The 20,726-nt window shown below is 43.1% G+C and overlaps 1 protein-coding gene across 3 annotated transcripts in view; it reads right to left on the bottom strand.

The window, feature by feature from the left end:
* Positions 1-20,726, bottom strand: part of LOC140396203 (tubulin--tyrosine ligase-like protein 12) — an 87,730-nt gene that overhangs the window by 51,622 nt on the left and 15,382 nt on the right. The window contains exon 1 of one of the 3 annotated variants that reach the window (XM_072484505.1): positions 4,287-4,385. The exons of 1 other annotated variant lie outside the window; for it this stretch is intronic. Coding sequence is in view for 1 of the 2 variants with exons in the window: in XM_072484503.1 (XP_072340604.1) it covers positions 4,012-4,194 (183 nt within the window). In the remaining variant the exon portion in view is untranslated. Of the gene's footprint in view, positions 1-4,011; positions 4,231-4,286; positions 4,386-20,726 lie in introns of those variants that run through there. One more of the 3 variants, XM_072484503.1, reaches the window with a different exon arrangement.

The raw sequence follows: 20,726 nt of genomic DNA, 5'->3' as shown, positions 1-20,726 counted from the left end.
TGGGTCTCACCCCCTCAATCCTAAGACATGCAGGGTAGGTGAATTGGTCTTGCTAATTTTCCGCTTCATTGGAAAAAAATAATTGGTACTTTAAATTTAAAAAGAAAAAGAAGTATCCCTTTAAGGGGTTGTCCCTTTAATTTGTCCCTCAGTTTATTTGATTTATTTTAATTGGTTATTTGATTTGCCTAAAACAGGGTAATTGTCCAGATTGGATTTGTCCTGTTTCTTGAGATACCTGGGCAATTTTCTACATTGCCGGGTAGATGCCAGTATTGTAGCTGTACTGGAACAGCTTGACTAAGAGCTCAGCTAGTTTTAGAGCTCAAGACTTTAGTACTATTTCTGGAATTTTGTGTGGGCCCAAAACCTTTCCACTATCCAGTGTTTTCAGCAGTTTCTTGATATCATGTGGAGTGAATCGAATTGGCTGAAGGCTGACATTCGTGATGCAGGGGACCTCCAGAGGTGGTCAAGTTGGATCATTCACTCAGCACTTCTGGTTGAAGATTGTTGCAAACGCTGCAGACTCATATTTTGCGAAGATGTGCTGGTCTCCTCCATTGGTGAGAATGGGGATATTTGTAGAGCCTCCTCTCCTTGTTAATTGTCCACCACCATTCACTGCTGGATGTGGGAGTACTGCACAATTTAGATCTGATCCATTGGCTGTGAAATTGCTTTGCTCTGGCTATCGTAAACGCTGTTTGGCACGCAAGTAGTCCTATGTTGCAGCTTCACCAGGTTGCCACCTCATTTTTAGGTATGCAGAGTGCTGCTCCTGGCATACCTTCCTGCACTCTTCATTGAACCAGAGTTGACCTCCCAGCTTGGTGGTGATGGTAGAGTGAAAGATATGCTGTGCCAAGAGATTACAGATTGTGGTTGTAAATAATTCTGTCGCTGCTGACAGATGCCCTCATGTATGCCCATTTGTGAGTTGCTAGATCAGTTTGAAATCTTTCCCATTTAGCATGGAGGTCGAAAACGTGTTCACATCCCTGAAAATCCATCATTACACAATTAAGAGAAAAGTATCCCATAAAGACATTCTCAATGATATATATGTAACCCACTTTGGAAACCACCATATTATCGACTATATTTTTGGACCCTTAGTCTGGTCATCTTCACACCTAACCCCATCAAACTATTCATAATCTCACCTCAGTCAGGTTAACCCTCATCTTCTCTTTGCCTCAACCAGTAGAAAGCCTTTGAGATAGAAACCGGCTATGAGGGACAGAATGCGTGGATTGAGTGGGTGAGGTACTCGGCCCAGACGCTGAAGAAAGACAATTGTTATGCTTGCGCATCAGGTAGACCACAGACCCATCTGGAGCCCTTTCCAATGGGGTGGAAAGAAAATAGAGGGAGCATGGAATGCATGATGGCCTTGTACCAAGATGAGACAGCCTGGGGCAACAAGACCTTCACTCCCCTATCTCTGCTGTTTCCTCCTGTTAATAAGAAACAATCAGCAAACCCTCCCTCCTTCTTGGTTACCGTGATGCATCACAAATCGTGTATAAGTCGTTCTGATACGGGGCTAAGTAAAGATATGGGAGAACTCAAGACTTGTATTGAGACTAAGAACGTGACCACCCAGGGCAATTACTCATCACTAAAAATACCACGTGCGGATATATGGTGGTATTGCGGAGGAAAGATCCTAAGACTCACTCTACCCCCCCCCAGTAGAAAGGGACATGCGCATTAGTCCAGCTCGCCATTCCGTTCAGTATAGCCTATGAAAGACAAGAGGAGAGGGGGAGTGTAAAAGGGGAACGATCTAAACGGAGCATGCCCACCTCATTTGATGACAGGATTTACCTGGACTCCGTTGGCATCCCCAGAGGAGTACCAGACGAGTTCAAAGCCCGAAATAAGATTGCAGCTGGGTTCGAGTCCCTCTTCTGGTGGGTTACGATCAATAAGAATGTGGATTGGATAAATTATATATACTATAATCAACAGAGGTTCATCAATTATACCAGGGATTCCGTAAAGGGCATAGCAGAACAACTGGACGCAACCAGTAGAATGGCCTGGGAGAATAGATTGGCTCTGGATATGATTTTGGCAGAGAAAGGTGGTGTATGCGTTATGCTCAAGGGACAGTGTTGCACGTTTATCCCCAACAACACGGCACCCGACGGATCGATTACCCGTGCGCTACAAGGGTTAACCACTCTGGCTGAGGAAATGGCAGACAACTCAGGGGCAGACACATCCACGACTGGGTGGCTTGAATCAATGTTTGGGAAATGGAAAGGGTTAATTGTATCCATCCTCACCTCCATCATCGTGGTGATAGGAGCATTGGCGGCAATAGGCTGTTGCATCATCCTGTGCGTAAGAGGCTTGGTGCAGAGGCTCATCGAAACAGCCTTGACCAAGCAGATGCCATTATCCCTGGGTAAGGGAGGCCAGGAAACAATTTGCCTACTAGAAAGAGGGAAGACTGAAGGAGAGTACGACCCCATAGAAAGTGAGGTTGAGAGGATGTTTGACAATTTTGGGGTAGGCTAGAAGGGGCGACATAGTGTAAAAAGCAACAAGAGTAAAAAGAAAAAAAGGGGGAATTATGAGAAATGAGCATTTTATGTTGTTTTTACATGTATAACTCTGGTTCACAATTAAGATGTCAACAATAGGGCCTGATGGGAAAATAAGATGTCAAGTGGAGTTCTGTGTTAGCTACAGTGAGCAAGTTGTTGTAACTATGTACATGACTGACCTTTGGGAATGAGCGGGATGTACAATAGCAGGATGCAGGTGCAAGCAGGGGGCCTCATTCTTATCTTTTAATTGACGGTCCAAGGATGAACCAGGAGCTAACAGAAACCACTAAGCAAGGGGGAAGACAAAATGAACATAACAAGTCCAAATAAGGAATCACTGATAAGGAAACTGCCCTTTCGGCAGTTTGTGGGAAGTGTTTCTCACAGATTGTATATAACAAGTGATGCTGTATGAATTCAGTGTGTCTGCCAATGTTGATGGGCTGCACCCGTTCTTGCAAGATCGATTGAATAAAATACTTCTTCAGAATTTGGCTAAGTGTAAATTATTATTAAGTGAGCGGTGTTTCTCACAGTCAGGTTACCCCTCATCTTCTCTTTGCCTCAGCCAGTTCAATCGTTCCTGATAGAACTAGAGGTAAAACCTAGCATCATTGCAGCAATTTTTTTTTTTTTTTGCATCTTCTCCAAGTGCCTCTGTAGAATTTATCATTTGGAGAGCAGGATTGTTTACAGTACTCCAAATATGGCTTAACTAAAGTTCTATGAATGTTTAAATAACTTATCTGCTTTTCAATATCCCTCTCGAAGCTTCGTTTGCCTTAATACATTCCATTAGTCTGTATCGCTACTTTACTTCCAGTGATCTAGGAATCTAAAGGCCTACTATAAATGCTTGCTGGGGGAGATGACAAAGGAACCTCGCCCAGTATTCCAGCCAACGTTTGCCCCTCGACTATCAGCAGCAAGAGATTAAGTAGTCATTTATATCATCGCAAGAATTACCCACCAAACAAGTGACTACATTTTAAAAAGTGATTAACTGGCAATGAGACACTTTCTGCACATGCACTGGATAAATGCAACTCCATTATCCTTCAATGGCCCTGATCAATGGGCAACACTCCCCAAACCAGCAAAACCTAATTTGCACTAGCCGCAATTCCAGGCTAACTCTGCAAAGGAACTCTGAACTGAATTTCTCGCTGCAGTGGCCTTCCTCGGAACAAAGGTCTTTCAATCCAACTGCTGTCAGGGCTGAGATATCCGTGCAGACCAGACTTGTTAAAATAAAAGGGAAGCTATCTCTGTGCATGATCCCTTTTGGGAAAGCCTTGCAGAAATATTTAACCACTTAAAAATGGTCCGGCAACAAAACAAAAAGCAACTTGGACACGTTTCGCACAGTGCACCGGAAGGGTTTGTATCACATCCCACCCGCCGCCCCAATCTACAAATCTGCTGTTAAATTGTGAACCGGCACAACCTCCTGCGCCAGCTTGTGGTGCAAACTCTTCCAGTAAAGCGGCGGCACTCCCGACGTTTCCAGCGCTGCTCTGTGAAGGTCTGTGAAAAGCTCTGCTTCCTGCTCCGCACATGGTTCCATTGTGAGAGCTGCTGGCTGGAGATATGGACACTGATCCCGCAGAGCCCGGAGCCCACAGCTCATTCCGGCTGCTGCACCGCTCCAACCAAATGGAGCAGGCGCCGCCTGCAGGCACCAAACACACAGCAAAATACACAGCCGTCCACACTCCAAACCTTAGCTCCTCTTTCTCTCCACAGAGGCTGTCAGACCCGCTGAGATTGGCCAGTGTTTTCTGTTTCGGTATCCAGCATCCGTAGTAATTTGCTTTTATATAAAATACTGCGGCTGCTGGAATTTCAGAAGAACGGGTGATGCTGGAAATCAGGAAACACCCAGAGTTAACCTTGCGAGTTCATCTCGGAAGTCTTTGTCGGAACTGAAATCCACCCCCGTGGATTTTTAGAAACTGCAACAAAAAGTAGCAACTTTAATAACAAAAGACGGATGACCTGGCTTGAGAGGGCTGGAGGGGGGAAAGCAGTTTGGACCAGTATCTCTGTTTTACTGTTCCATTTTAAAGTATACATGGCCAGTTCAGATCAGTATTATTTGCTGTTTTATCCTTGGGGTGTAGGTGGGAGTTTGCATTGAGGAAATACGTGTATGGAATATTTTTTTAAATAGAAAGGGGGGTTTAAGATGGAGGAAAAAGGTCAACATCTTAAGTTGCCGAACTCAATGTTGAGTCCAGAGGGCTGCAACTGTCAGCATCTAACTTGTACATCGGTTATTGCACAATAGGATGCCATTCAGCCATCTGTCCCTGCTTGAGCAACTCGCCTTGTGCCAAAACCCCCATCCCACCTCCACCCCCACCTTTCCAGGATGATCCTACAAAGTTTTTCTCTTCAGTTGTTATCCCATTCTCTATTGAAAACCTCGATGGAGTCTGCCGCCAATCTCAGGCAACACATTCTAGATCCCAAATGTTGCCAACTCTCCAGGATTGCCTGGAGTCTCCAGGAATTAATTCTTAGTTTCCAGGGCTTAGCTACAAACAATTCTGGATGGGGTTGGGGTGGTATCATTCTCAATGTTATCTTTGAACACAGCTATTTATTGATCATAAACTATTGGAAATGGAGTACAATTACAGTGTTTAACCGGCTTACATGAAGGTGGGAGGTTCTGATAAAATCTCCAGAGATACATCCAGAATTGGCATACCAACCAACCACTGAATATAAAAATGTTTTTTTTCCTCGTCACCTTTACATCTCTTGAGAATCAGCTGAAATTTGCATTCTCTGTTTTACAACCCTCGCAGGTGAACTGCAATTTCAAAAATACACAGCCAAAACAAATGTTTTACCACTTACGCATATCACTGAAGGGAAATGTTCGGATTGAACATTTTGAATACCAAATATCTTTTGAAACTTGCACGTTCGTTCACTGCTAAAAAATATTTTTTCTATCACCAATGAGAATGGTTTCTCTCTATCTATCTCTATCTTCAGACCCTTCATGATATTGAACACCTCTATCAAATCTCCTCTCAATCTTCTTGAAGGAGAACAGCTCAAGCTTCTCTCAGCTATTCTTCTAATTGTAGTTTATCATCCCTGTAGCCATTCTTGTAAGTCTTTGCTGCACCTTCTCTCAGCCTTTACATTCTTCCTAATTTGTGGTGCTCAGAACTGGACACAAGACTCCAACTGAGCCTATGTTATAGAAAAGTTCAGTCACATTTCCCCATCCAAATCTCAATAAATGAAATTTTCTTGGTAATTAAAATTTTTTTAAAAAACCAATCCTATTTATTCAGGCATCTATTTCCATAGCTTCAGTGTATATGGGCTTTAGAGTGGTTTCACAGGTCGGCGCAACATCAAGGGCCGAAGGGCCTGTACTGCGCTGTCATGTTCTATGTTCTATGTTCAGCATTAATGTGTTGGGTGGTATATTAAGGGACAACCTTTGAGTGTCTATTCTGAGCATTCCTGCAAGAAATACGCTGTTATTATTTTAGCAGATGACATTAAGTTGCTCAGAGACACACACTGGCCCCTGGAGCAATCGACTCACCGTCCAAGCCAATGAGAGAACTTGTAGGATATATAAATGCAAAATACGGCGGATGCTGAAAATCTGAAATAAAATCAGAAAATGCTGGGTAAACCCAACAGGTCTGGCAGCATCTGTGGAGTGTTACAATCCTAGCTGGTGTTACTACTGGAGGATAAGATTTCAAATTGGAACGCTGCTCAAAAGATCATAATTTTTTTAAAACGTGGAGGAACAGAGTCACAGGACCGCTAATTAGTTTTGAACAATAGGGAAAATATTTATTAAAAATGAAAAGTTTGATAATAATACATTACTCCATTACTCCCACTTATCTTCACAAATATACAAATTTTAAGTTTAACATGGGATACAACATATATCTTAGACTATGATGGTCTCAGTAATACACATTCTTTTCAACTCCACAGACTGGCTGTGGTCAGACATACTCCACTCTGAACCCAAGTGAATGTCTGTGGATTCCTCTTCAAAATCCACCCAGATGATTCTTATACCTTGAGCTACCTTGTCTCACTGAACTCCCACTTCCAAGTGAGTGATTTCAAATTCCGCTTTCAAAAAGACACACTTTCAAATCTTTTCCCTCAACCCCTCCATCAAGGTTTTGAATCCAGGTTTTACACCTCCCCCTTGAGGATCCTTTTGTCTTGACACAAACTCTTCACAATTGCTTTAACTATCAATTCCCAGACTGTATTAAGAGGGCACCAAACTGTCGATTTACCTCTGAAGTCTACTTTCCTATTTTAAGTCTGGTTACTGAAATGAAATGAAAAAGAAAATCGCTTATTGTCACAAGTAGGCTTCAAATGAAGTTACTGTGAAAAGCTCCTATTTGCCATCCGGCACCTGTTCGGGGAGGCTGGTACGGGAATTGAACCATGCTGCTGGCCTGCCTTGGTCTGCTTTAAAAGCCAGCGATTTAGCCCAGTGTGCTAAACCAGCCCCTTTAATTCAGCTGTCTCTTTAATTCAGAACACTTTATCTGCTTTTCCCTTCAATTCCCATGAACAGTACCTTGTTCAACATCTTGACCTGTGTTCCCTTAACTTTAGTCTTCCTCAGACCTTCTTTCTGTTCCAATTCCCTGGTTATCTGGACTTTATCTAGTTCTCTGGGAAGTCTGTATTTTTGCAGTATCCTTGTCCTGTCCAGATTTTCTTCTGGCAGAGCCGAGAGATTTTCTCTCTCTGACTTCCTATCTTCAAATGCAATATATACAGCTAAAAACTAAAATTGAAATGCCTTCCTACCCTAAATGTGCCCCGGGTTGCTAAGCAACGACTTCCACTTATTACCATCATGGACCAGACCCCAACAGTTGCCAGGATACTGAACAGATACCCCAATATTTAATTTAATTTGTAAGACTATGAGGAAAGGATGCTTCATCCAGGAGTGATTCCACGCAAATAGGGATGTGGTATATTAAAACAAACTTTATTACTAACAGAGGATTAAAATAACTTGACATCACACAAGAAAATAACTGATAACTACCTGTTAAATAATGCTTAACAATGACAATGAAACACTAAATCTGAACTGTAACTTTTATCTTCACTCAAGCAAAACCCATCTCAGGTCAAAGTCCACTTTTAAATATAGTTAGCCAACCTTGGAATACTTGCTTTTAGAGCAGCTACTAGTCTGTTCACAGACAGATCAAAACTGAACAGAAACTCCAATACCCAAAACCTGACTGTTTCAGCTCCTGTCTCCTCCTATTAACTACATCATTTTACAAAGTTGAACACAGTGTCACTAATTATCTACTCCCCAGGAAACCCTCTTTATATAAACAAAATTTTCTGAGCCAACTTTTACGATGCTTTAATTGCACTTGTCTCCAAAGATCCAGCTGCCTTTCAAACCAGGATTTTTAAAAATATGACTGCAGCAATCACATACTAACCCAGGCATTTAACCCTTTCTGCACCAACTACATATAATACAATATATCTGAAATTCCTACATTCATCACACACTTCTCCACAGCAGGTTTACTTTTGATGCCATACCTCTTCTCAAAGCACAATATAAGCCCAGCTTTATCTGACACAAAAGACCACAGATCCAAACATCTATATCAACCTATTCCTTACACAGAAACACTAAATTAAACCTACTTAAAATTATACCTTATTTCTGTTCTTCCACAATGCAAATATAAATCCCATAAAACTATCTTTGTTTTCCTGACAGGAGAGAGAAAATAGTTCATGGTTCGAGTCCATTGACTCTTCTGTATAGTGACAAGTAACTCCACCTGTGGTGTTATTTGTTTACGTTGTTCTAAGTAGGCATTTTAACAGTATTGATTAAAAGGTACAAGGCATAACTGTCCTATTTCTAAATCCTTATTGGTATAGGTGATCCTACACCAGGCGAAAGAAGACAGGGAGGGGGTGGAGGTGAGGAGAAATGTGTTTACATAGTGCGTTGTTTTGACATGGAAAATACCACTTGAAAGGTCACTGGATGTAAATTCAAGAGCAACTTTCAAAAGAGGATTTGTTATGTACTGTAGGAAAAGGGCAGATAAATGGATAGCTCTTTTAAATAGCTCTCTCAAATGGCTCGCACGTCTCTGCTGTAAGATTCTATTATATAACACTACCTTCTCACTTTGCACCCTACTACAATGCCATGTGATCTATACGTATAAGTAGAACCAGTTGCATCTCTGAAATACTATACAGCTATCCAGATTCAGGTTAGTGGTCATATGTCCAACATCAACACGTCCCATTTCTGATTATTGAAATAATGTTGAAAAACTGATATTTCCAATTTCCACAACTAAAATGTGCACTCTGCTTTCGCTGAGATTTGGATTCAAGATCTCTCAGTTTAAACACAGCACTAATAAAAGCAATCAGTTTGGCGATTACAATTCCCAGTCTTCCCCTGGAGCTGGAGTTTGAAAGTCTCCTTTTTACAATGCACCAAAGTAGATCTCCACAAGTTTGTGGAGAAAGGGAAAATCTTGCAGTGGGCCAGGAAGAAGCAGAACTGTGAATGGGAGGGGACTCACAGTTTCTGCTTGGCCATCCCCTCGCGCTGCAGTTGCTGGTGTTGAGTTGTCCAATTTTGAACTGCTGCATCCAGGTCCCCTTTCTCTCAAATGGGCTATCAATTCACTATCACCTACTTCTGGTTGCGACCATGGTGTAAGTGGTCGCACACAGGGCAGCTCCTGCTTGAAGGCATGGAAAATAGCTCTTTTTACCCAAAATCAGGCGCAACTTGGACGGAAAAATGTAACTGAAGGTCGGAGGAGAAGTTCCCCTGTGGGACTGACATGTCTGTTGATTACCAAACTCTGCAGAAGAAGGTGAAGTCTCTGACCAAGGAGTTGGAAGAGACCTATGGCACAGCCACCAGTGGAAGGATGGCAGAGGGGGAAGGGCTAGTGCAAGTTTGTACGCCCCAGATGGAACAGTTGATGGGTTCATCAAGTAGGAGTCCCCAAGCAGGGGAAGGAGATGCAGGAGGATCAATCAAAAGCCATCAAAGGGGCTGTGGCACCCCTGAAGGGCTCGATGAAGAGGGTGAAGAAATGCTTGGAGGCACAGATCTGAGAGATTGAGAGGGTGACGTTGATGCAACAGCAATCAGATGGTGGCATTGGAGGCAGAGGTGGGGCTCTTAGGAGAACTTTACAAGACATTGAGAGCAAAGGTGTAGGAGCAGGAAAACAGGTCGAGGAGGCCGAATCTGCGAATAGTTGGCCTGCCTGAAGGGGTGGTCGGTGCGAGTGCCATGAGGTTCATTTCGAGCGGGTGGCAGACGAGTGTGAGAAGTGTGTGCAGGGACCAGCGAATCAAGCATTAATGTACTGGGGTTACAAAACTTTGGAGAGATTCTGCGCGGGAGTGTTTGCGGCGATAGGGGGAGGAGGTTGAGTCGGACCCTTTGGTGGCGATATTTGGGATATTGGAGAAGCCGGAGCTGATGGAGGGGAGGAAGGCCAACGCTATGGCCTTCGCCTCTCTAATCGCCGGGCGAAGAATTCTGTTGGAGTAGCGGTCAGCAACGCTAGGGGGGGTGGTGGCCTGGCTGGGTGACTTATATCACTTTCTTTGGCTGGAAAAGGTCAAGTACGAATTAAGGAGGGCTTTGAGGCAAGGTGGGGGATGTTCGTATCTGTATTTGAGGAGCTGTTCGTTGTGGGGGGAGGGGAGGGGAGGGGGGAGGGGAGGGGGGAGGGAGGAGGGGGGTGAAAAAGGGAAACATTTGTACAAACTGTATAGTTGTGTGTTGGGGAGTTTGCTCCCAGAGTTGTTTATGTTTTGTAACCTTTTATACAGTAGCACAGTGGTTAGCTTCACCGTGCCAGGTTCGATTCCCGGTTTGGGTCACTATCAGTGTGACAACTCGGCGATTTTCACAGTAACTTCATTGCAGTGTTAATGTAAGCATGCTTGTTATAATAATGAAGATTATTATTATATAAGTTTGGAATAAAATATATATATTTTTTAATTCACTGTCACACGTTTATTGCACCAGGTCAAAGCTTTCCTCTTCTGATGACCTATATCACATGACTGTATTGATATTCTCACTTATATAGATTTTCAAGTAATTTTAAAGCGCTAAAGAATCTATCTGTGCCAACCCCTTGTTTAAAATTCAGTATGAAATTGAATTTAGCAAAATGATTCTGTACATTGACTGAGCAAACATGCTGCTGGTATCCCTTCCTTCCAGAAGTTCAGGAATATATTGATGCTGCCTTTGCTGTTCTAACTGAATCAAACTTGTGTTGTTGATGTTTCTCCTCCCTTGAGATTGGCGTTGATTTTTTTCTCTTTCTTTAATTTGCGCTATTCCTTCTTCACCTGCAGTTTCAGCAGTTCTAGCTGATCGACATGCTCCTTTTCTTCTTTAGGTTAGCTCTTAATCGACAGGTTTTAGAGCCCTTGCTTAAACATTGATGTTACCATTACATTAAATGTTATGCATTTGAGCAATCTGTTGGTTTGTGAGTGATATTCTAATGTCACCTTTAACTGCTGACACTGTTACCTGTTATACTCATTAAAATCCATATTTTCTGTCCTCCAATTCTGGTCCCTAGCACTTCCCAGATTTTAATTGCTCCATTATTGGTGATCATGCTTTCAGCTACAAATTTCTAAGCTCTTGAATTCCTTCCCTAAATCTAAGCCTTTCTTTCCTCCTTTAAGTCTCTGCATAAAACTCTCACCAAGCTTTTGGACACCTGTTCTATCACATGGCTTCAGTGATGTCATTGTGTAGATGGAGCTGGGCTGTGGCTCTGGGAGTTTTTACTTTTGCTTTGAGTTTGGACTGGTTTTGAACTGCACAGGTTGAAATGTATCTTCATTTTAAAAGCTGTTTCCAGACTACTTGATAACTTAAAAGAGATAATTGCTTTCTGGAAGGAATTCAAACCTGCTGTTTGAGAAGGGGAACAGAGTATCACTAATAAGCCTTATACCAGTAAGAGTGTCATGTGCTGGGCCACACCTTTGAAAAGGGGTTTCTGGTTTTCTTGGATTTTGATATTGAATTGGAACAGTTAAGGGGGAATTTGTTAAGGATTATACATAGATTACTGTAGCTATGTGAGGGCTTTATGTTTGTAGTTGATAATAATTCTTACTGTGTGTTTATACAAATGTTAACTAAATTCGTAGAATAAAGCTTGTTTTTTGATTTAAAGCGTCTAAGACCTCTGTTGAATAACACCTGAAAGGTGTGCTCATCGTAACCAAAATCAATAAACAGTTATAGGTCAGGTGAACTCCATAATATACTTTGGAGTTGTTAAACCCTGGCCCATAACACAAATCCTTTTCCCAAGACTGCAAGGCACTCAACCTGCTATCACTGGTTCTAGAATTTAAAGAATTGTAGAACTTGCTAATTAATTAAGCTCCACAGAACTTAGGATTCTTTCCACTGGGGAAATTGAGGAGTCAATACACAACGTCGTCTTAGTAAGGATAAAGTCTCTAAGTTGTAAATACTTTGAAAAGGAGTATCTTGGGATGTACAACTGTTGACATAGCCGCTCAAAGGATGACAAGGATGCATCTTTGAACTAGTCTCACAGCCTACAAATGCCTCTATCTCATCAAGTGTCGAATTCATGGTCGATTAGACCTGGTGGAAAATCTCGAATGTCCTGGATAGGAGAGGGAGCGGAAGACAGTTTAGTACTCCCTTCTGAGTGATGGACCAATCTCCACATTCTGAGTATTAATAATAATAGGATTATCACACTTAGCAGAACCTGCCTTAAAGTTACCCTAAAACAAGGCCTCTAGAGGGTAAACTGACTGGTCTGCTTCAATAGCGAGCCAAATAGATGGAGGGTCCTTTAAACCCAATCCCTTATAAAACTTAAATGAGAGACCAGCTGATATAGCCTAATATTCGGGACACCCAATGGTAGGAAAGAGTTCATGTTCCCTAGTACATAAGTTGGAATTGGGGTTTTAGTTGTTTAATAGACTGCATCAAATATAAAAGGGATACAGCTGGCACTGTGGTATTATTAGAGATGTGATTGCTGACACAATAAACTTGGAGTCGAAGAAGTCAAGACCTGCTTTCTAGTTCTTATTATAGAGTTACCATAGACCTTAACACCCAACTCCCCCCCCCCCCCTTAGACCCAGGAAGCTGGAGCTTAACAAACGTAAGGCGAGATTTCTTCTTGTTCCAGGCAAATGAACAAATAATTCCATTGATATCCTGAACAACTTTAGCTGACAGTAGTATAGACAGCATCTGCAGGGGGCACAACAATGTCGGCAACACCTTCATTTTTAACAGGGTGATCCTTTCTAGCTAAGAAACCGAAAGCGCCGACCAATGTGCTAAGTCCTACCTAATTGATGTGATCAACCGAGGGAAATTGGCCCCATATAACTGCCTGAGGACAGGTTAATTGAAGCACCCGGATACTTAAATCCCAAGGGAGGGCGCATCCAAAGGGGAAATTAGCGAGAGGAGGTTTACCTCTCAGCTCACCCAGGAGCATAGCCGACAACTTAATAAAGTTGACTTTATAACCGGAGAAGGCACTAAATCTATCCACTACACCAACAGTGGCACGAACCCAGCTTTGGCACAAACAGCAGCACGTCTCCGCATGAAGTGTGGTCTTGTGTTGCCTCTTCCCACACATTATCCCCGATATTAGGAATATTTTTCTAACAGCCTCCACCAGTGGTTCAATAGACAGTGCAAACAGCAATGGGGATAAAGGACACCCCAGCTAGTCCCTCTCTGGAGTCCAAAGTTCTCGGACATCAAACCATTCATGAGCACAGCCGCCATAGGCCTATGATGCAACACCTGAATCCAGTTAACGTAATCCTCTCCCAAACCGAATCTCTAACAAATACACCAAATGATTCCACTCAACCTGATCAAAAGCCTTTTCCCCATCCAGGTAGATCACCAGCTCATCCATTGCTCATTGCTGAAAAGCCTGAGTCGCATTCAGCAGTCTTCTAATATTGTTAGTGGAAAATCTACCCTTAATAAACCCATTCTGGTCCTCCCAAACAATTATTGGAAGGACATTCTCCAACCTTCTTTCCAAAATCTTAGACACCAATTTCAGGTCAACATTCGGGAGAGAAATTGGCGCTCCTTATAATCCAAATGAGTTTCTTTAATGAGCTATATCTACTTTTGCATTCTTAAGAAAGAAGAGAATCTTTTTCCTTTTGATAGGATGGTGAATATCCCGTACATTCCATGAGCAAAGTTTAAGGTTAACTGCCGCCATTACATAGGCCACTGAAGAAGAATAGGATGGGTTTTTTGTGTGCCAAAACCTGTCATGTGCCATGACACCGCTCCCTCAACTCATTTTACACCAGAGGCACCAAAGCATCCCCAATATGTTAAATTCACGGATAAAAGACCTGTCTGTACCACTGCAGGATAAAGGTAACAACACAGAGACCCCACTATAAAAATACAAAAGTATCATGACCTCAGTAGTTCTAAGGGGACATTGCTCAATAAGACTGAGGACCTGTAGGATTAAGCCCACAGCCATACTGTCATTAAAATCAAGAAGCAATCTCCCAACAAGGAGGAGAGAAAAAATCCAACAAGGGAATGGGAATCACATGTCCTTCCCACAACTCAGGCCCACCTAGTAAGACCTGCATCCACCACCCACCCTCCAAAAATGGCACCACTCAATTCTGCCATGATTAAGATATGGATAATAAAAATAAAAAATGATGGATGATCAACATATGGCACATCTACCATAATAAGATAGCAAGATTCCCTGAAACACCCAAGGAGAATAAGATGACATTCCATACAGTGCTCAATTATTCACATCTCCCCTTAAACAGGATACAAGACAATAAATTCCGACAAACAACACCATAATATGGAAAGAGTTTGGGTCGAAGCTTTGGGTTTGTCGAAGTTACAGACCATCAGTCAAAATCCTTGTCGTTCAAGATTTTGATGAAGGCCAAGGCAGCAGTCAAATTATTAAAATTCTTAGCAGAGTCTTCAGGTATAATTTTCAGTGTCGCAGGATAAAGCATAACATAATTCACTCCAGTTGCTTTGAATTGCCTTCAAAACTCATCAAAGCCTCAATGCTTAATCTGCATTGCCGCTGAAAAGTCCTGGAAGAAGGAGATCCTCGCTCCCTTGGAGAGGCAGGTCCCACATTGACTTGCCGTCTCCAGGTCCTTCTGTCATTCTTTAAACTTGTGGAAGCGAATGATTATAGGACTGGGACGAAGATTATCCCTTGGCCTTAATGACAGTGCTCATTCCAACTTGAAATGCCCAGCTTTCACATTCAGCTCAAGGAAACGTGGTAGCCAGTTCTTAAAGAACATAATAAGAGCCTCACCCTCCACTCCCTCAGGCAGACCAATGACTGGGATATTCCTTCACCAACTTCGGTTCTCCAAATCTTCCAGGATTTCAGAGATACCAAATGGCTAGCTTTCCAAGGATTGAATTTTAGTTTCCACCAAGGAAGCAACATACTTGACGTTCGGGATTCTCTACTCCATATAATCAAGCCTTTTATTAGTATTCCCCACTGGGCCTCATTAACACATCGGTTTTGAGTTGGCGCGCCAAGCCTCAGATCATGTCGGCAGTCATCATTTTCTTTTTCTCTTTTTAATTTAGAGTACCCAATTCATTTTTTCCAATTAAGGGGCAATTTAGCGTGGCCAATCCACGTACCCTGCACATTGTTGGGTTGTGGGGGTGAAACCCACGCAAACACGGGGAGAATGTGCAAACTCCACACGGACAGTGACCCAGAGCCAGGATCGAACCTGGGACCTCGGCGCCGCGAGGCAGCAGGGCTAACCCACTGTGCCACCGTGCTGCCCTGGCAGCCATCATTTTCACTGCCACCTCGGAGAACACCGGGTCGATCGGAGATCAGGACGCCATATTGAAAGGACAGCTCCATCCCCACTGAATCCACTTGCTCCCCTTTATCGCCAGATTTAAGACATTAAGAAATAGGATCAGAATTAGGCAGTTCGGCCCTCGAGCCTGCTCCAGCATTCGATAGGATCATGATATTTTTTGGCATTGTTGTGGGAAAAATAACCCGCAGAAACTAGACTGTAGACTATTCAGTGAGATAAATGCTTTATTAAAGGACAGAGCTCTGGGAGAAGCGCTATATCCTCTGACAAGGATGTCACCGACTTCTCTTCGATTGCATCTCGGACTTTAGCCTTTATACACATGAGTAAACAAAGTTGACGGTTGATCATGAGTCAGTTCATTAGGCAGAAACGTTAGCCATTTTGCAATAAGAAACAGCAGAAATCGAGGCCAACTTCTGCTAATTTAGTTAGCAAATATTACGACAGTCACTGGCAGTTGCCTCTTGGCTGAACATCTGCCTTAATCGCGGTCTGTGGTTGGAACTCTTTGCATGGTAGCAGTTGAACAAAGCAGAAGTGTGATAATAGCCTATAATCCAAAGGTCAGTTTGTTGTGAAAATATCTAGTGCGTAAGTCAGCACATTTAATGTCTTTAAACAGAGTCCATTTTATATCAGGCGGTATCCATTTTGTATCTCTGTAGTCCGTTCGGAATTCTACCTCTTCAGCATATTCTTACCAATACTCATCCAAAGGTTAATTCTAGGATTATGTAAATAAGTGCCAGGTAATCAGGATAAATGACAGATTATAAGCAAGTAACACCAGAGCCCGCAGAAAAGCCACTATTCCCATACCTTTTTGTTTGAATTTAGAGTACCCAATTCATTTTTTCCAATTAAGGGGCAATTTAGTGTGGCCAATCCACCTACCCTGCACATCTTTTCTTTGTGGGGGTGAAACCCACGCAAACACGGGGAGAATGTGCAAACTCCACACGGACAGTGTCCCAGGGCTGGGATCGAACCTGGGTCCTCAGCACCTTGAGGCAGCAGTGCTAACCACTGTGCCACCGTGCTGCCCCCACTATTCCCGTACCTGCACTTCATATAATTTTTGATCAGTCTGTCCTTATTTGCTGGTGCACACTTGCATTTTTATTGTCCCTTCTGTCACATTCTGGTAATCATTTCCCTACACGACTGCCCTGTCCTTTCTATTTAACTTGCTAAACTATCCATCACGTGAACCCAACCCCACTATTTAGTTTAAAGCATGATGCCACCACTAAACACATCTTCCCCTCACTACCCCTGTCAGCATTTTGCAGGGACCCGTTCCCTCTGTTATACTCTGGTCCACTCCTCCATCAGCCCCAACATCTCAACCTCTTCCCACAGCATCTTCCCATGCAATCACAGAAGGTGTAACACCTGGCCATTTAACTCATCCCTGCAGGCTGGGTGACCACTTTACAGAACATCATTGTCAATCTCCACCTATCCAGTCCCACTGTTCCACACCCTGCCACAGGCGTCTGATCCTATTTCCAGTTCTCTCCAGCTTTTACAAAGAGTCATCTAAATTTGAAACATTAGCTCCCTTCTCGCTCCACAGATGCTGTCAGACCTGCTGAGATTGTCCAGTGTTTTCTGTTTTTATTTAGCTTAAGGCCCTTTCTGCAGCCCTAGTTGGAAGATTTACCAGGACACTGGTCCCGGCGTAGGTCAGGTGACAACCGTCCCAACGGTACAGGTCTCCTTTTCCGCAATATTGGTCCCAGTAACCCATAAATAAAAACATATTTCTCCCACACCAATATTTGGGCCATGCATTCAACGCTCTGATCTTATTTGCCCTTTGCCAATTTTCTCGTGGTTCAGGTGGTAATCCAGAGATTATTACCTTTGTGGTTCTGCTTTTTAATTTAGCCCCCATCTGCTCATACCCCTTTAATAATCCTCTTTCTTAGTCCTATCTGTGCCATTGGTACCAAGTTGGACTACAGCAACTGGATCCTTCCCCCCTACTCCAAGTTCTTCTCCAGCCCCGAGGAGGTGACCTTAAACCTGGCACCAGGTAGACCACACAGCTTTTGGCAGTCATCGCTGCAAAGAACTGCATCTACACCCCCCCCCCCCCGCCCCCCCCCCCCAGAAAACTGTACCCTGCTACAACAACATTCCTTTTTACTCCCTCTCCCCCAACTTGAATAATGGCTCCTGTGCCATAGTGAGCTTGTTCATTCCGCCCTGCAGTCTCTGCTTTCGTCCACACTTACTGCAAGAACCTGAAACCTGTTGGCAATTGCAAGGGCTGAGGCTCCTCCACTGCTATCTTCTGCATCCTCACTTACAGTCACACATTCCTGGCCCTGACCATGGACCACATTTGAAGCTTAAGGGGTGTGGCTATGTCCTGAAACAAAGTGTCCCCTCCCTGATGCATCGCGGTTTCCGAAGCTTGAACATCAGCTCTAAGCTAAATTTCCTCTAGCTACATACTGCAGATGTGGTTCCCTTGGATCACACTGGTAGCCATTGTTCCCCACCTGCTACAGTTGCAACACATCACCTGCCTTGCCACCTTCGTTGTTTCTATTACTAAATACATTTAGAAATATCACTAAATGATTATCTGTTGTTATATCAAGTGGTTTAACTAGTTTAGCTGTCAATTTAATGCAATACTTATAATCTCCCCAGCAGCAATTTAAACTACTGCACCCTTTTAGAGAGAGAAAAATGTAAAACTCACCAACCACTCACCTATCTGCCCACCTAATTAATTCTTCCAGGCTTCAGTTCTCACGTCCCACAGCTGACCTCCAGCGACCTCTCAACCTATTCATTTTCTATAAAAGGATCAGAGCAGCACTTCTCCCTCACTATACAAAATGCACTCACTTATCAAATTCCCAAGCTCACACTCTGATTTGAGCTGCACTTGTTGATGAGCTTCCATTTCCGTGCTTGTTAACTTCATGCGCTTCGTAAGATCACCTGTATTTCTACCAGCTGAATTCTACAGAGAGGAATCAGCACTGCTGGCTAGAGAATCTCGTTCCAGCTAGCTAATTAACTAACTGGAGCTGCCTCTTCATTAAGGAGCTTATTTATCCCTGACTAAGACTTAAAGAAATTTAACGTTAACTGGAAATTGTAGTTAAGTGCTAAATGCAAACTAGACTAGATTTGGGCAGGAGATTAAAACTAACCATTGGGCGGCACGGTAGCACAGTGGGTAGCACTGTTGCTTCACAGCTCCAGGGTCCCAGGTTCGATTCCCGGCTGGGTCACTATCTGGGCGGAGTCTGCACGTTCTCCCATGTCTGCGGGGTTTCCCTTGTGGTGCTCCGGTGTCCTCCCGCAGTCCAAAGATGTGTGGGTTAGGAGGATTGGCCATGCTAAATTGCCCTTAGCGTCAAAAAATGTTGGGAGGGGTTACTGGGTTATGGGGATAGGGTGGAGGTGTGGACTTAGGTCGGGTGCTCTTTCCAAGGGCTGGTGAAGACTCGATGGGCCAAATGGCCTCCTTCTGCACTGTACATTCTATGAAATTCTATGAAACATTCCTTACTCGCCGAATTCCCAAGATCACACTTTGTCTCAAGCTGCAGTCAGCGACAAGCTGCTATCTTCTTTGATTCTTTAATTTGCTCAAATGAATGTTATTCTTTTTTTTACCACTTTGCAGATTTGTCATTAAGGACATAAAGAACTAGAGGCCATTTGATCCTTCGAACCAGCTTTGTCATTCAATAAGATAATGGCTGATCTTCTATCTCAACTCTACCTTCCTGCTTTATCTCCATATTCCTTAGTATTCAAAGATCTATCAATCTCTGTCTTGAACATACCCAAAGACAGAATCAATAGCCCACTGGGATAGAGAATTCCAATGATTCACAACTCTTTGAAGAAATTTATTTTCACCTCATTCATGAGAGGTTGACCTCTCATTCAGAGGTTGTGGCCCCTAGTTCTCAACTGTGCAGCCAGGGGAAACATTCAGCAACATCTAGTCTGTCAGAATCCGGATGAATTTTATCTGTTTCAAGGAGATCGCTACTCATTCTTCTAAACTCTAGGGATTTTGCAAAGAACAAAGAACAAAGAAAAGTACAGCACAGGAACAGGCCCTTCGGCCCTCCAAGCCTGCGCCGACCATGCTGCCTGTCTAAACTAAAATCTTCTACACTTCCGGGGTCCATATCCCTCTATTCCCATCCTATTCATGTATTTGTCAAGATGCCCCTTAAACGTCACTATCATCCCTGCTTCCACCACCTCCTCCGGCAGCGGGTTCCAGGCACCCACTACCCTCTGTGTAAAAAACTTACCTCGTACATCTCCTCTAAACCTTGCCAATCGCAACTTAAACCTTTGCCCCCTAGTAATTGACCCCTCTACCTTAGGAAAAAGTCTCAACCAATATTTAAGCTTCGTAAATTCAACCTTTCCTCATAGTGCAGTCCTATCATCCCAGGAATCAGTCTAGTCCATCTTCCTTGTACTGCCTCTAAGGCAAATATATTCTTTCTTTGTTAAAGTGACCAAACTATGCGCCAGGTGTGGCCGCATTAACGCTCCATGTAATTGCAGTAAAACCTCTTTACTCTTATACTCTAAATCCTTTGTAATAAAGGCTAAGATACAATTTGCTTACCTAATTGCATACCGTATCTGCATCTTAACTTTCTATGGTTCATATCTCCGATCAGCAAACCTGGATACTTTCAATTCAAACTCCTCACTGGTAGGTAGGAGCTGGTTCCCCGATGCATTGTCAGTGTTGCTAGTATTAACTCCCTCCCACCACCACTCCTGCACGAACCCACATGCTCCTGCAAGTCCAAATTCATTACATGATTTGGTTTGAGTCCCTTGTGAGTTGCACTTCTTCCTTTTCAGTGGGTAATTATGTCTGGCCTCACCAGGTATACCTCCTCTGAAAGAATAACTTCACCTGTAACAAGTTCCATCCAGGGATTGCAGGAACACATACAGTTGAGAGTTTTATTCTAATGATTTATTTTTTGTGGGGGGCAGCAATTCTGCAGACCCAAGAAAGTCCTGAAATCTCCAGGAATTACAGATTATTCACCAGGGCACTGCTGAAAGCCACCAACAGAACATTAAAACGGGCATTTTTGTAAAAATTGTAACTTTTTAATTCATTCCATCTCTAATATC

This window comes from Scyliorhinus torazame, chromosome 19 (assembly GCF_047496885.1).
Source record: "Scyliorhinus torazame isolate Kashiwa2021f chromosome 19, sScyTor2.1, whole genome shotgun sequence".
Classification (NCBI taxonomy): domain Eukaryota; kingdom Metazoa; phylum Chordata; class Chondrichthyes; order Carcharhiniformes; family Scyliorhinidae; genus Scyliorhinus; species Scyliorhinus torazame.
Note: the sequence above shows the minus strand (reverse complement) of the source record. Positions and strands in the feature narration are given on the sequence as shown.